The 17,252-nt window shown below is 36.2% G+C and overlaps 1 protein-coding gene across 5 annotated transcripts in view; it reads left to right on the top strand.

Annotated features, from left to right (window-relative positions):
* Positions 1-17,252, top strand: part of PIK3C2A (phosphatidylinositol-4-phosphate 3-kinase catalytic subunit type 2 alpha) — a 75,150-nt gene that overhangs the window by 46,631 nt on the left and 11,267 nt on the right. For 2 of the 5 annotated variants that reach the window (XM_080405471.1, XM_080405468.1), the window contains exons 9-23: positions 1,955-2,098; positions 4,202-4,244; positions 4,332-4,545; positions 4,622-4,744; positions 6,374-6,541; positions 9,603-9,711; positions 10,468-10,610; positions 11,227-11,415; positions 11,874-11,967; positions 12,236-12,330; positions 12,650-12,830; positions 13,419-13,523; positions 14,548-14,640; positions 14,975-15,104; positions 16,555-16,691. In XM_080405471.1, coding sequence (XP_080261597.1) covers positions 1,955-2,098; positions 4,202-4,244; positions 4,332-4,545; positions 4,622-4,744; positions 6,374-6,541; positions 9,603-9,711; positions 10,468-10,610; positions 11,227-11,415; positions 11,874-11,967; positions 12,236-12,330; positions 12,650-12,830; positions 13,419-13,523; positions 14,548-14,640; positions 14,975-15,104; positions 16,555-16,691 — 1,968 coding nt within the window. Of the gene's footprint in view, positions 1-1,954; positions 2,099-4,201; positions 4,245-4,285; positions 4,546-4,621; positions 4,745-6,373; positions 6,542-9,602; positions 9,712-10,467; positions 10,611-11,226; positions 11,416-11,873; positions 11,968-12,235; positions 12,331-12,649; positions 12,831-13,418; positions 13,524-14,547; positions 14,641-14,974; positions 15,105-16,554; positions 16,692-17,252 lie in introns of all 5 variants that reach the window. The other 3 variants (XM_080405467.1, XM_080405469.1, XM_080405470.1) reach the window with 2 other exon arrangements.

The following is a 17,252-nucleotide window of genomic DNA, read 5'->3' as shown; positions in this document are numbered from 1 at the left end:
AGTGATTTCCCAAATGCTAGCTGAAAGTAACCTGCTTTACTCGTTTCCAAAAGGAGAAGCTTAGCTCAGCTCCTGATAGTAAGGTAACTAGGAGACTTGAATACTTCAACATCAGGTAGCTATGCTTCTTAGTTTCTCTAAGAACAGTCTTGAAAAGAATGACTTAATTACAGTACTTTTCATTTCCACTACATACGTTTACCTCTCCAGGAATGCAGGTCTGAACAAGCTGATGTCCCTGCTATTTATATACTCCCTTAACGTTATTTAATTCCCTTGATGGTGATTCACCTTGTTGACGGGTAGTTGTGAACACAGTCTTTGTAGAAGAGTAAGATGTTACTGCTCCTTGGTATGTGGTGCTTGTGTTGCTTGGGTCTTGCAGCTGCTTCAGCTTGTTTAACTGTGATTTCACAGGCCGAGGTGAGGAATGCAAAACACCTCAATTCAGACTTGATATTCTACTCTTTCTACAATCTTTCTGAGGGTGGGAGATGTAGCTTGTAGGTGATGATAATTAGGTCCAAGTATCAGCAGTTGCATTTCAAATTTCTTACTTCCTGAAGTGAGTTCCTATGCGTATTCAGTAGCTGAAGCTTGCTAATCAGAGTGAGACAGGGTCATCTGTAAGTAACTTGCACACAGCCTTTGATTTCACATCACTGGACACTTTAAAACTTATCTTTTGTCTGTTTATTGAGATTAATTTGAGAGCCTGCGAGGAAAATAGTGGTGGAAATTTTGCTTTTTGTGTGTCAAAACATCTGTTACCTTCAAAGTGTTAGCTTGGAAAGTATGGCTTAAATATTTACAATGTGTTCTGACTTCTGTGGTTATTTTCTTACCAGACAAAGTTAATTGTTGCCAGGTAACTCCCAATACAAAAATGTTTTGATTCAAATGGCTGCTTTGCTATCCGCTTGTAAGAAGGTCATGAGACTTATATCTGGAGAAGGTGGGGGTTGGGAATCAGTTTACATTTTGCTGTGAGGGTTTTACACTAATCCTTCTTTACCTGTTTCTTTCACGATGACTTATAAGCACTTATAACCCTATACATTAAGCCTCTAAAAAGTAAAGTTATTTTGAAGCAAGTATTTTCATTTTCTACATGTGGTCTTTAAAACTGGATGAAGCCTTTTGCTTCTATTAAAAACCCGAAACCCAAGAAACCTAGGATATTATAGTTTTAAGTTGCTTTTCCTCTACTTGAAGAGGAGGAGGAAGGGAATATTAGAAGCATATTGTTTGTTGTGGTGTTGGGGGTTTTTGTATTTAGTAGCCTACCAGCATTTTCATTTTCTGATAAGAAGCAGATCTGTTCCTTCCAAAAAAAATTCCTTTGAAGTGTGCAAACTCCCCTTCCTTTTCCAAGGTGACAGTTTGCAATTGCTTCATCTGGAAGAACCGTTTAAATACTATGTAAGGCAAAAGTTTCAAACTTCTTACAAAAATAAATTTCAGTAAAAAAGATAAGTTCCATTATGGAAGCCGTACTGTAGTGTAACTTGAACCTAATGCCTTTTTTGAAGAGGGATGAAATTGAAATATTGCTTCTCTTGCATTCCTTTCTCACACTAATTGAATATCTTTTTTTTTTAAGTACACATTCTTTTTACACCATGAGGCAATTTGAGCTTAGTATCTAACTAGAAAATACTTGTCTGCCAACAGCTTAGTAGAAAAATGGTTGGAAACTGCCTAATGTTTCTTGGGACCCCATGCTAGAATCAGTGCTACTAGGCTTTTGGTGTTGATAACTGAGCTATAAGGAAGCTCTCAATACTGAGTTTTTTGTTTAATCAAATTGTTATACTGTAGTTTAATGTAATTGAGTTACACATTTCATAATGAAATTTTCTTGGCAATTCATTAAACAAATGTAAAATTAAAGGAATACTGAGTTTCACAATTATGATCAGATCAACCTGTTCTGTTGTACATTCCTTATTAGAACCAGCATAAAGCAGTAGATCATGTAATTAAGACTGTCAGAAAAATCTGTTCCACATTGGATTGTGTAGAGACTCCTGCAATAACGGAATCGGTAAAGAAGCTAAGGAGGGCTGTTAATCTTCCAAGGACTAAAAATGCCGAGGTAAACTTTCATACTCTAAATTGTTTTCGGAGGTACGCTTTGTAACACTGGCAAATAGTATTTCATAATCTTTGGTGGTTGCAAATACCAGCAACAGTTCTGTCAGGGTTATTTGGGTTTTTTTTATTTTACCTGATAATCTTCCATATATTTTAACATCTTTTTGCTGTTAAGGTGTTAATGGCTTGCTTTTGGAATCCTTTCCTGAATAGTGACTTTTTAAAACTAGTTCTAAAACACTTTTTTCCAGTTCTGTAATGACAGACCTGTGTCACAGCAGATGCTACTAAATCTGACTGAGGGAAATGAACAGTTAGCTTATGTCCTCTAAAATCAATGCAGTTGTGCTTAAAGAAGGGATTCACATCATGTATTTTCTGTGTAGTATTTGTGAATAGCAGTAGCATCTTAAAAGTCTTAACAGTTCATGCTTCTGTGTTCCTGAGCATATGGACAAAAATAAAATCTCTTGAACAGAACAGATCTTGATGATCAAAATGAACAGTTCACTTGAGAAGAACTGGTCTCAAGTCACGTTGCCAAAAACAGTTGTTAAATGGAGAAGTGTGCAAAGTTAAATGGTGTTATGGTGCTATTTCTGTTGTCCTACAGCCTTATTAGGGTGGTGATTCATAGGCTGTTCTACTCACTTTGGCTTCATCAGTTCAGTGATATATTTGTAATACTGAGCAGAAGTCTTGCAAAATGCACAGATCAAATAAATACAGTTGTCACAAGAACTAAAATCCTTGCAGGGAAATGCAGAAGACATATTAGGAAAACAACAAAATACAAGATGTTAAATATTTCTTCAATGTTTCATAGGAGAAAACTGTAGAAATGATTATATTGTAGTGTAAAAAAACTTTCAAAGATGATGCTGCTCCAGTAGGATATGTATGGAGGCATATAAGATCGTTTTAAAAAATGAAATTGCTGTGAGGATTGGAGCCAGTTGCATCTAGACTTTATGTAAGATATTGCTAGATTTAATTTTTAAAATTTTCAAGTAATTGTTTTGTAGTTGGAAGACGTGGCCAAAAAGCTAAACAAAACAATAGATTGTCCAGTAGAAAATTAAATATATAGTGCTGTTTCAACAGTTTTCGTGTACATCCTGTCATGCTAAAGTATTTTTACTACTTGACATGTATGGTGGACACGTGACAGTTTTTCTCAAAGGGGAAAGTGATGTGATTCCCACCCCCCGCCAAGTTTCTCCATCTTTTCTATAAGAATATGAAATTTTTTGTTAGTTAAAACTTAATTTTAACAAGATGCTCAATTAATACACTAAAAGAGAGGATTAATTCTTCTGCAGCAGTTGTGGCAAACCTCTTATACTTTCTCCGAAGTATTAGGAATTCACTGGGGTTTGGTTTTGAATCACAAACTTTGTTTTTATGAAAAGCTTTAGTCTTATCAGAAGTTTGATTGGGTGTGAAACCCTTCCTTACTATGAAGGGAGTAAATTCCTATGATTTGTCACCGGTTGGCTTCAACAGTGTCCTTGTTGAGACTAGACACTGCAGTAATACTGTATCATGTCAGTAATACTGTATCATGTTTAGACTTCAATTTTAGCAGACCAAGAAGCAGACATAGCAGATAGTACAAAGTAACAGTACTTACAGTACTTGTGTTAAACAACTGAGAAAACCTTTTCTCTTATTCAATAAATATATTGTTATTCTGCCTACAAAAGATACCTTAACAAATGCCACAAAACAGCTACTCAGACTGAAATTACCAGGTAACTGAGCTAACAGCTTCTGCTTTCATCCGTAACAGTCCTGAGTTTTCTCTCTACTTGGAGAAGCTAGAGTATCCTGAGCAATATTCCAATATACTGTGTCTTAGGAGTTCATAAAGGGGGTCAAAACAGTTGTGACTTAAGAAAACATGAGCTTTTGAACATGGTGAACGGTTGCTGCATGATGTAGAAATAGCAATGCTGTCCATTTACTCAAAGCTCCTCAAGAGTTAAGATTATAATTCAGCCTAATTCAGATGTTTTGTAGCTTCTGTACAAGATACTTAAGACAGATGGAAAATTAGTATGGGTTTCTCGGTATTGACACTTGCTCTAACTTTACCGTGTAGGTATCCTTAAAATGCGGTGATGACACAAGCAAGAGCTCATCTGGTGAGTAAAGTTCTTAAAATTTATTTAAAATCTGCTTTCAGGTGGCTGCTTTAGGAAGATATGAATTAAAGATAAATTATAATTTAGTTTCACTGCAGCCTGAAAACCCTCTGAAAGTGAGTATAGACCAGTTAACAAGAGCAGTTGAGGCCCTTCTGCAACTCCACGTGAATTCATGTAGCAGTTCTGCAGCAATTTCTTCAAAAGATAGTAAGAGTACCAAGGAAGCATGGACTGCCACAGAACATCTCCAGTTCACAATATTTGCTGCTCATGGAATTTCTCCTGGTTGGGTATCAAAGTGAGTAATTTATTAATTGTAAAATTAATCCTTTTATATATTTTTTTTTTTAATTTATTTTATTTTTCTTGTCTAGTTATGAGAAATACTACTTGATTTGTTCTCTGACCCATAATGGAAAAGATCTGTTCAAGCCTATCCAGTCCAAGAAGGTTGGCACATACAAGAACTTCTTCTACTTGATTAAATGGGATGAACTGTAAGTGACTTCAGCATATTAAAACTCAGTAAAGTATTTTGGTTTAGCTTGTACCTTCCTAGCTAGCTGCTGAATACATTCAAGCAACTCTTACTACTGCTTCCATCTGAAGTGTTGAAAGAACAATGTTTGAGACTTACTGATAAAAATCAGAAATATTTTTCCAAACAGTATTTCTGTACTCACTTTTAAAGTGGGAATGGAAACACTGGACAAGTGCCCTGTGCTAATGTGTTAGTAGTATACAATTAGAAGGAGATGCAGAGGTCATAGCATTTGTTGTAGTAGCAACAGCTTGTGCTGCTTAAAGAAGGATGACTAAAGCTTGCTTATGAGCAGTGCTTAAATTATGTAAGTGCAGAGGAGAAGCAACTCACTAACATCTATGTTGAATCATTTTTTATTTCAAAGACATGGTAACAACTTCGTATCTCAATTGGAAGGACTAATTTAGGAATATTTTTATAGAGAGAGCAAGTGCATAAATGCTTAAGAGTACCTGTCTGTAGCATATGGGAATGTCTGGTTTCAGTTTCTCTTTATGGGGCAGGGGGAGAAGGTAGAAGGGAAGAAAGAAGGGCATGCGGAGGATAAATAGGGAGAGGATGGCAGATGATAACTGCTAACTGGGAGGGGTAAATATTTTTCATTACCTGTGCACAGCTTACTCTTTCCCACTTCATCGCTGTTGGGTGGCCTGTCATAACTGGAGCTTCAGGTGAGCTCCGTGTTACTCTGTATCTGTGTTCCTGGCTGTTTTTAAAGGTCAGAGACCGACCCTGGGGAATACCCTGAAAGTGTGAAAGTGTACAGTGACAAATTGTTTCAGACCAGGAATGAGAGTTCCAGGTTCTAGAATACCTTCAGAGAGTATTCAAACTACCTTAGTTTTTTTTTCTAATGATGATGCAGGGGATTAATGGTCCAATCTTTTGCTGGCAAGTACTAGTGTATTACAGTGGAAGATGTGTTAGATTGCTTATAAGATGCTTAATATACTTGTGGTGTTTTATAGTGTAACTGGCTTAGTAATATGCTGTTGTAACTTTTAGAATGATATTTTGACACGTTAAGGAAAAATCAAGCTTAAAGAATGTTTGAAGCAATAAAAATAGTTTAAACAAAAATTTGAGTTCAGATTTCTCAGTGAGGTCTATACTCCTCAGCTGCTTTCTTTATGGGTGCTGGTTTTGTATCATTTGAATTTAGCTTTCAGTAGTTCTTAATAGGTTACTTTTTTTTTTCATGTGGTTGGGGAACTTGTCAGCTGGCTCTTTAAATGAGAGAGATTAGGAGGCAGTTAACAGGAGTTGTGTGTGTCCTAGTGAGTAGAGTGGGAAGACTGGTTATGCTGGACAGTATGGTTCTGTGTGAGGAATGTGATTTAATAGACAAAGATTCAAAAGGGTTGCTCCAAATCTGGCTACAGTGCAGAAGTGTAATTTAGCAGGTTTTGCAACCTGATATAGGAGATAAAGTGAGAGTGTATTAGGATTGCATGTAATGCTTGTTCTTCAATGTTAAGTAACTCTTTGAAAGAAAGAGGCATCAACGGATTATATGGATAAACCTGTAATTTACTAACAACTGTCTTTCCTCTGACTGACTTTTAATACTTCTATTTTGCAGAATAATTTTCCCCATCCAAATTGCACAGCTGCCTTTAGAATCAGTATTATGTCTGACTTTGTTTGGAATCCTAAATCAAAGTAGTGGGAGTTCTCCTGACTCAAATAAGCAGAGAAAGGGCCCAGAAATTTTGGGTCAGGTTTCTCTACCTCTTTTTGATTTTAGGCGGTAAGTATCCAAAATATATGGGTAAGACTATTAATATGATTTACTCTATATAAAAGCTTACTCCACTCCCACAATAATAGTAACTGTTTCTCTGCCATTGAATGTAGTAGCCATGTAAGAATTGTAAACTATATTGCTACAGAAATAATGCATTGAATTAAATAGGGTACAAAACATGGTCCTGTGTCGCAGTATTTCCATCTAACTAGCTGAAAAATTTACCTGCTGGAGGGAGTTGAATATTGCTTGGATCAAAGTGGTTTTACTTGCTGGAAATGTACATAGCAACATGGGCCAAAAGAGGTCATGGTATTACCAGCTGTTTGTAACTATGCAGCAGTTCAGTGTGTAAGCATAACTCAAGCTGTCCTTTAAGGAGTCCACTGACATTCACATGTTGCCCTGTAAGTCATATGCAGGGAAAGTATGTGCTGGTGTCACTGTACTGAATGTATAGTCTCCCCTCCTACTAAAGGAGTATGGTCTTGGTAGGTGGCATTTCATGAATTCTGACACGTGATGAGAAGGCCTGAAAGTACATTATACTGCCTGGAGGCAGTTCAGTCAGTATTCATATATATTTTAGCAGATAAGTGTTAAGAGCCAGTTCTCAGCCAACTTATGAGCCATGGCGATAGAAAATGCAACTTGAGAAAGAGTTTGCAGCAAGCCTTGGTTTCAGCAGGAGTAGTGTCTAGTGCAACATGAAATGGAACAGAATTCTTAGAGCAGGTAAACAATGCATTATGCTTCCAGTGTGTCACTGGGAAAGAACCACTTAAGTTCCTAAATCTGGTAATAGGGCAGCAAAATATAAGCTACCAAGAGAATAAAAATACTGTTTTAAAATTTAAATGTTTTTTTAAGATGCAGGTATATTTTCATAGATAAGAAAAATTAAGTTTCTTCCATCAACATGTTTTTGAGTAATAGAGAACTTGGGATATTCTGAAGTTAGTCTTTTTGATTCAGGGCTGGATTTAATTTAAAAAAATAAAATGAAAATAAAGGGATAATTAACAACTGTTAACAACTTAGGATGTATTTCAAGTTTGAACTAGCCTGCCTTCAAGTACAACTACTGGATCCTGTTACACCTTTTTCACTAAGAATGAAAACCCTACTATAACTCTCCTCAGTGAAGTGTTCCTGGATTTGTTCTAGTTGTCTTGTCCTTGAAATGTTTTTTATGAGGTGTATTCCAGAATGTTTATCACTTCAGTAGCTATTCCAGCAAAACATAAACCAATGGATTTGAACCGCAGATGCCAGAATTAGGTATGATATTGCATAAGCGATGACACAATTGCAAAACAGCTTCAGGATTTATGCTTAAGACTTCAGATTTATATATGCTTCTGACTCCTAGGTCTTATTGGAAGCTTAAATTATCTAATTGTCAACCAAGGCTGCAGAAAGACAACCAGGTTTTTCCTGGACTGTTACTTCGATGTATTGCTTACATCTGTTCCATGTGGGCTTCTGTTCTCTGGTACTAATGTGGCTCTACTTGTTCTGCTTCCTCTTTTTATGGTGACAATTGCAACAACTTGAGGGTGCTTAAAAGAGTTTTTAGACTTTCTTGCGTTGCAAAGATGGCTGGCAGCTGCTTTGTCTCCACTGAAACTTGGTTTTATTTTCATGAATGATGCTTATTTCAGCCCTCTGCTAAAATGTATTTCAGACTCTCATATAAATACCACATTTCACAGTATTTGATTGAAAACATAGCTTTTGCTTTGATTTGAATTGCAAATTCATCTTGTCTTCATGCTGTGTGGTGTTCTCATAGCAGTTAGTTTGGGGAGAAAACTGTATTTTCTGTTTGTGCAGAGCACTACAATAGAATGCGTTGTGCCAGAGTTTACTGAATGGCTTGTATGTGACAGCTGTAGAGCTGCTAGTGGTCTCATCCACTTACAGTCTACATGAATTAAATTCAGACCTAGGTTATTAAAGAAACTAGCGAAATATTCTAGTTAAATTTGAGAATAGCATCACTAGCAGGCAGGTGCTAAAACTTGTAGCGAACTAAAACACAGGAAGAAAAAAGTGATGTATGTGCTTTGGAAGAATCCATAGTCAAGTGAAAATCTCTTCAGATGAAGAGTGTGTGTGGGTAGCTTAAAATATCTTTGCTTGCGGATGAAACAGAAGCTGTGGCATGTACATTAAACTGGAGAATTATTAAAAAGAACAAGCTATTCGGTTACATTTTAGTGACATGATTAAGTAATTTTTACTGGCATCATAAGCTCCCAGTTAGTCAATATTTACATATAAAGAATTGTTCTTTTTCTGAAACACATATAAACCCAAAAGCATTTTTCAAAATGTATTTAAGGTTTGGCCTTCAACCGGTCTTTTGAGACCGTATTTTGATTTTTAAAGACTAATAATGTTTTCTGTACCTAACATTCAGCCCTTAACTGATTTATGAAGTATCCTTAGTTGTGCATTACTACAGTTGGAAATGGTATTAATATTGGGAATAGACTGGCAAATACAAACACTTTTAGATTCTGAAAGTACGTATCAGATGGTGATGTCTATAATATTCCTATGCTGGTGTCTCTTTGAGAATGTAGGAAGGTGTGTGTTCAGCTCATTCCTCAGAGGCAAAAGTGTTATTTCTCTCCTGTAAGAAATAGGTAGCACTTAATTTAGTTGGGTCATCTGTGTCAGCACTTTTTCCTTTGCCTTGTCCACCTAGAAGTTGTATGCAATGCTTTAAAGGACTTACAGTCCAGAAGACATCCAGTGAGAAAGAAATAAATTGACAGTTGATGATTTTAGCACCCTTTTTTAAGCTCCAAACTGTATTGGCTAGTGCAGTTTGATTTCCTGTGTTCTTTTCTGAAGATGGATGTTGAAATAGTTGTAAGATGAATTCTTATCTCTGCAGTAGAAACACACACAGTTTGAAGTGCCTTCCTATACCACACTAATACTTTGGAATTGTTTCCTTGTAGTGACTGTTGATCTTCTCCAGATAGTATTTTAATAATTTCTTGTTGAAGCAAACAGATTGTGATGCTAATTACATGCTGCTTTTTCTCAGGTTGTTAACTTGTGGGACAAAGCTTTTGCAACTGTGGACCTCATCACATCTGTGTCTTGTGTCGGGGATGGCCAGTAAGAAAGGAAATACGGAAAGAATAGTTTTGCAGGTTAGGTATAATTCTGACTTGATCTACGTTTTGTTTGAATATTGTAACTTGTAACTCTTACGTGAGTGGTAATAGATTAATTAATGTTTTGGGGAGAGTGTAAATATTGCTAAGTCATATTTGAAAGCCAGTATAGAATGGTGATTACTCAACATTAAGGACAAAATTGTGGAAAGTTGCTCTTAAGTGTATACAAACCAGTTACTGAATCATTATCTGGAGTAAGAGATTTTGGCAGTGCCTTGGTAGTACATGGTGTCGCTACTGGGAGAGAACATCTTTGAAAAGCAGTTTATAGAAACGTATGCTGAGATGGGAGATGTCTAGACCCAAACAACAGTAATTCCAGTTTCTTTACAGAACATAAGCACCCCTCATTCTAAATTGTCTAAATTTCTCTCCAAAGACTTTGTTAGGCATGGCCTAGCAGTCCCAAAACATGGTTGGAGCTGGTGGTTGAGTTCAAACTACTGGTGCAGATTTTAATCGTTCCGTGATCAGTCTCCACTCTAAGCATCCTCATTGCACTTTTGAGGAGTACTCCAACTACTGGATTGTGCAACAACACAACTGTCATATGTTTAAGGGCCATAGTTATGTAGAAGAATTGAGGTGGGAAAAAATAAGCAGGAAACAGTAACTGTTACACATGTAGAACTAAAGAGTTCAGGTGCCTAGATAACTGCGGTTAGTGGAAGTGTGAGCTTTCTGTACTGTTCTGAGGAACTTGCATTATGTTGGGGTTTTTTTTTTCAGATTGATTTCCCATCCCATGCTTTTGATATTGAATATAAAATTCCTCAAGCAGCAAAGACCACTGTGCATCATACCATAGAAACATTAGAAAAACCACTGAGAGAACGTCTCCTTACCATTCTCTCTAAGGATAATACCATTGGGTATGTACATCTCCTTCTAGCTATGGTCTTTTTGTACATGACAATTTGTGGCTAGGGTATGGAATGCTTATTTATTCTTAAATTTCCTTAATATGGTTGTAGTAGATTTTGAAGACATATAGAGAACTAAAGCAAGAGATTGAATTAAACTTGCAAAATAAGTGCTGACTTAATGAATTTACTTTCTATGGTGTCACAGTACTCTCCTACAAGATTGCTACCTTTTGGCTGCCTGTTACATATGCCTATATCTGCTTGGCAGTTTTTCAGTTACAGGGAGCAGTGGCAGCTTCAGCAGTAGGTGTTTGTATGCCATCTGGCAGGCTTTCCCACTCATCTGCACCAAACTAACATTAACGTTTTGGTTTATTTCAGATTATACTAAAACTGTTGGGGTTTTTTTCCTGCCCAAATTATAACTCTGAACAACTGTTTCTGTAACGTTTGGGTCTTTATTCTGCTTCTTGTTTTGACTTTTGTGGAGGAAATAGCCATTTTAATTTCATTCCATTTTGCATGTTAAATTATCTGTATGTATACAATGACCAGTAGCATGGGTATTATTCAGGTGACTGTCTGTAGTGTGTGTTATAAACTGAAATGTTTTTGTCTGCAGGCTATCAAAAGAAGATAAAGAATTTTTGTGGGAGAAGAGACATTACTGTCATAGTCATACTAGTAGCCTACCAAAAATATTGGTTAGTGCCCCTCACTGGGACTGGGCAAGTCTTCCAGAAATATATTCGTTACTTCACCAGTGGCCTCCTTTATCACCCTTGGCTGCACTGGAACTACTTGATTCAAAGTAAGAAAAACAATGTAAATAAGTTTTGTCTGTGTGTTGTGCATTAAATAACTCTTCTTCAGTGAAAGATTCTGAATGCCATTGCTGTGGTAAATATTTTTTAATTTCTTGTAGCAATAGCTATATTTTCTCAGTTTTGAAGAACGTGTGCTTACTTCATTCATGTAGGCTTAACCAAATCATTTAGTGAAGAGCAATAGTGATTAGGATTCTGAAATATAATTTGCAACAGGTTAGCAAGCTGTACAGCCAAGTTATCGAGAAGTTTTGAGAGATAACTATGCTTGTCCTAAACATACACGTTTGCATCTTAGTTAATGAAGGGCTTCAAATTTATAGGTCCTTTATTGAGCTGTTACAGAAAAATCAATATTAAGTCTTTATCTAGCTGATCTCAAAAAAAAAAAATAATCCTACATGAACAGAATAAACTTAATGTGGATTTGTGGTGACTCTAGGTTTGCTGACCAGGAAGTACGAAATACAGCTGTGAATTGGATAGAGACATTAAGTGATGATGAGTTAACAGATTTCCTCCCTCAGTTTGTACAGGTAAGACTTTCTGCCTACACTGATGTTTGAATTTTTTTGTTTTGTTTTGAAAACCCAAAGAAATTGCTGATTACTAGCAGCAGAAGTGCAATTGCATGCCTCTCCGCTTAATGGCCTTAATGCATAGTAGGAAAAGCAATTTGGATAAATAATAGTTTTGTGACTGTCATGGATTTGTGGTGATTCTGTCTGTGCATTAGTCATAAAATCTCAGTCTTCATCTAGAACTAAATCCAGAACCAATTTATTTCATTTTCTTTGTATTTAGGCATTGAAGTATGAAACCTACCTTGACAGTGCTCTTGTCAAATTTCTTTTGGCTCGGGCACTGGGAAGCATTCGAATAGCACACTATCTATACTGGTAAGGTGTTCTTTGTTCTGTTGCTTATGTAATGTGTTTACTGTAGGATTACTATTTCCAGAAAAGATATTCTTATGTCATAGTTCGTAACAATGAATGCTATGAATGGAGAGTATACAAAATATATACCCTGTTGGGTTTTTTCATGAAAAAAACCCCCAGTACCTCCATGAGATGCAAATTTCTTGCCTCTTATATCCTGTGTATCAGTAGCTTCAGACGTATGTAGTACTGATTCATAAAAATACTCAAATATCTTAGTATTGCATTGTTTGTAGTAGTTTCCTTAGGAAAATCTAACTTAAATTCTTTATTTCAGGCTTCTTAAGGATACACTGTACGATACAAAGTTTGGTGTAAGGTATGAGCAAATTCTTGGAGCTTTTCTTTCAATCTGTGGAAAAAGGCTGAGGGAAGAGCTGGAGAAGCAGACCAGACTGGTGCAGCTTTTTGGAATGGTGGCAGAAAGAGTAAAGCAAACTAGTGGATCTGCTCGGCAGGTGTGTATATATTTTTCATCTTCTTTAGGAAGATTAGACAGAGTATACCCTCAAAACAATTCACTTAATTGCCTTTTTAATATAAGATCAATAAAATGTTATGTATAATATATAGGAAGAACTGTTGCTCTGCATTTTAACATTAATGGCTTAATGAAGGTGATGTTCATCAAATTTGTCATCTAAAACATAAGATTGTGTGAAGTGATAGGGTAAGAAAGTAGGATGGTTTCTGTGTACAATAAACTGGAATTGGATTTAAACCTGTTATGCAAAAGAATAGGATATCTTGTTTATATGCTAGTGGTATGAACTTACAGTTTGATACTATGATGCTATTATCCGATTCAGAAAAAAAAAAAAAAAAACAACCAAAAAAAAAATCAAAAACCCAAACCATACCCCACAAACTTGTGTGATTAGTGTTGTACTACTAGGCTTATGTATTTTACCTGCTGGTTTAGCTATTAAAATGTCTAACATTCCTTTTGACACAGAGGGGTTAAAACACTCTCTTAAGAGTAGCTTTGTCCAGAAGTTTTCTGTAGATGCTTCAGTTACTCAACTGAATATTTTTTTTTCCTGCAGGCTGCCTTGCAAAATGGTATGGAACGTGTGCAGTTATTTTTCTTGAAGAATAAATGCCGTCTGCCTCTCAATCCCAGTCTTGTGGCAAAAGAGTTAAATATTAAGGTACTGCACATTCAGAGTTTCAAAACTTACTTGTAAAAATTATGTATAGGTAAAGCTTTTGTGAATAAAAAAAAAAAATCAGTTGAGGTGCTTGAAAGCTGTTTATGCTGGGTGTGAGGGGGGATATTAAAAATTCTGATTGAACAAGGGCAGTGAAATTACCTTATCCCAGATAAAATTTATACAAACACTTGGGTAAAACCAGTGAAGGTACTTGTTATAAAAGTATGTATCTGTAATAACTTACTAGGTCTTCAGACCCTGTCTCTGAGACCAACAATCCTGATTATAGCGAAGCAGGGGACTGTTCAAAGTGCATGAAAAAGCCCTGTTTGTGGTAGCAATCAGAAGAGAAAATGGAGCAAGGTTGTCAGGTTCAAACAATGAGTAGATAATGTGAAATAGGTGAAACTACCTGTTACTGGTTGTGTCCAAGAGATGCACTAAATCAAAGGAGGCAGACAGCTTTGCTTGACTGTGAAGGTTCAGCAAATAATAATGTAGGAGAAGCAGGTAAATTATTTTTCCAGAACACTGCAAGGTTTGACAATATCTGCTCAACCACAGTCTTGATTATATCATCATGCATGACTGAGAACCTAAAGGCCTGTAAACACTGGATTTAATCCTCTGTGGAGAGAGTTCATCTTGCTTTCCTTCTCTGCTGTAACTATTAAATCATATGTGTGCACTTGAAAATAGATAAATGAGAAAATACTGTGAAACATGCAAATACTTGGGTTTTTTGTATTCTCTAGGTTTCAAAAAAAGCTGCTGATTAGACTGAATAAACCCTAGATAAATATCTTTCCTTCAAAATGTATAAAAGATCACTGTGCAACACTATTGGCTTTGGTACAATAATTCAACAAATAACAGCCAAAGGGCATGTATTTGCCACAATTGCAATGTTGAAGTCTGAATAGACGCATTGTGTGTCAAACCTGCTTGCTGTCAGAATGTCTTGTTTTCTGGTCTAGCAGGAATAGTCCTTCTTGAGTATTAATACTAAATCTACTTGTAGGCATGTTCTTTCTTCAGCTCCAATGCAGTACCACTGAAAGTTGCACTGATAAATGCAGATCCTCTGGGAGAAGAGATTAATGTGATGTTTAAGGTAGGCTTTACATATGTATTGGAGAAAAAAGTTTAATGATAATTGATACGAGTGAAGTAGTGATTAACTTTAGCGTAGACCAATATGCTTAGTTTTCTTGTGAGTTTGCTCCTGTGCGTCTAGAATCCATTGTCTGAAGAGGTTGTTAAATGTGAAAGTAAGTCTACCACATGTGAAAGCTTCAATGTAGCCTGGTTTTCTTTTTAAGTGCATAGCTATGAAGAACTAAGTAGCATAATATATCTCTTCATGGAAATATAAAGCAATTAAAATCTGCGAAGTTTAGTTTTGATGAAAGTATATTATGTCTCTAACTTTTATTTTTCCATTTAAGGTTGGGGAAGATCTGAGACAAGATATGTTGGCTTTACAAATGATTAAGATTATGGATAAGATTTGGCTGCAGGAGGGACTGGATCTCCGGATGGTTATCTTCAAGTGTCTCTCAACTGGAAAAGACAGAGGTGTGCAACCAGATGCTGCCTCTACTCTTTGCTCCCCCACCTCAATTTCTCATTACACTGGCGGAAAAATTTGTGTCGAGGCAGGCCCCAGAAACAGTGGAAGGCCAAAAGCCTTCCATGCAAGGAGCTTCAGAACGCAAGAGTGTAGCAAGTTCAAGTGTTCTGCGTTTCCTGGTGGCTGAGTTGTATTTACATTTGTTTCTTCTCTTGAGCCTTAAGATTCTCATGTGTTCTGTTGTCTGTGAACAGTGGTGCAAACATAAATATAATGATAAAAGCTAAGGCTTCTCTTGATGCCCTTATTGCAACACAAGAAAATGTGCTATAGCAGAAAATGTAGTTACAGTGAAAAAGTATTCAAGACAAAACTGAAATACTAAGGTATTCGGAATCTTCTGCAATTGAGTCAGAGATGCACACTCATCCGTGTACTGAAACGTGCAAAAAAGTGGGGGCATTGTAAATTTTTCCACATGTCCTGTTGCCTAGAATTGGTGTCATATGCTGGAAAAGGTTCTTTGGTAATATGAGGCTGTCTTCTAGGCTTGAAACTATGTCACAAACTCTTAAAGTTGAGTGTAAATACCACCATGCACCTTGAACGTGTTTTTTGCTAGTTTTCACTGATTCTCTAGAATTAAAGTCAATAGGAACCACAAGATCTTTAAGAAGATAAAAAATTTAAATATTTCTTCAGTCAGGTTTTAGAACAGCATGATGAAAACTCTTCAGTATGTGGAAAAGGTGGAAATTCAGTTTTGCCAGACTAAGCAAAAGACTTCTATTTATGTAAGCCTTGCCTTTTAGAGAAACAGATGGCTTTTCTTCCTACTTTGAACAATGACTTAATTGCATAGCATGTTTTTTTTTGTTGCTGCTAATACTAGTATTCCTAAAGTACCTGAAGGATTAAAGTGGAAAAAAAAAATCAGTAGCTCTTGCCAAGCTAGAAGTAAAATTCTATTAAATGTTTTCCCTTTATGATTTAGCTATGCAAATGTTTCTAGTAAATGGTGTCTCCTAAATAAGGCCGGATGTAAAGCTCACTGCCTTATTTCTGGAGCAACAGTTAAGTTACTAGATGATTTGTGTGTCAGTGTATGAGAAATCTCAGCATCAAAATATTTTGCAGTTATTGCTTACAGACCAATACTACTTTATGTAGTGGAAGGTAATTATTCAGAGTTTTAACTTGTGTATTCTAGCAACCATAACTAATTGTAGGAAAATAAGCCTACCTTGGATCTTTACATGCATTTCATGCTATGCTTTGTAATGTAGTTTGTGGAAATGCCTGGTAGACTAATAGCACTATTTTTATGCCTAACTGTGTTTTGAAAGAAGCTAGTCTAAGATTAGAAAATCCATCACTGTTAAAGTTTCTACTAAATGAAAATGTAGTACAACTTAAGGAGATATTTAAATACGCTTTGTTGTCTTTCATATGAAGGCATGGTAGAGCTTGTTCCTGCTTCGGATACACTTAGGAAAATTCAAGTGGAATATGGAGTGACAGGTTCATTTAAAGACAAACCTCTGGCAGAATGGTTGCGAAAGTATAATCCTACCGAAGAGGAATACGAAAAGGTAACTTTTTTCAGTAGCATTCTTTTTTGAGAATCTTTTTTAAAAAGGGGTTAAATGCCATCCTAAGGAAGAATGAAATTCTTATTCCAGATGTTTCATTGAAACTTTTGTATCTTTAGGAAACTTCTGTTCCTATTCTTGAAAAAGAGCAAATAAAAATCCCTTCTATAACTAAAAAGGAGCCAGAGGGGTTCTCGGGACTCTCATCAGAAGTTTTTATTAGATGTAGTAAAAATGTACTTCAAATTTAAGATAGAGAGGAATGGTGGCTGCTCTTAATTGTGGTTTAGGAGCAGCAGCCTCTTCTCTTACAAGCATATGGGCTTCTTTTGGCTACAAATTAACACACTGGAAATATCAGTCTCGTGCCCTTTTCTCTGCTAACATACATTTCTCTTCGGTCTTCAACAAGAAGACTAATTTCTGTTGTTTGTTTTCTATTATTTAAAAAAACCAACCTTTTTTGCTGCGGAATTTGATAGCTTTGCAGAAATCTTCAGATATCTGAAGAATACCGTTTGGAAAAACAATGTATTTTAGGGCCTGTCTTGTCTGGCGTGG

This window comes from Falco punctatus, assembly GCF_963210335.1.
Source record: "Falco punctatus genome assembly, chromosome: 10".
NCBI lineage: Eukaryota > Metazoa > Chordata > Aves > Falconiformes > Falconidae > Falco > Falco punctatus.
Note: the sequence above shows the minus strand (reverse complement) of the source record. Positions and strands in the feature narration are given on the sequence as shown.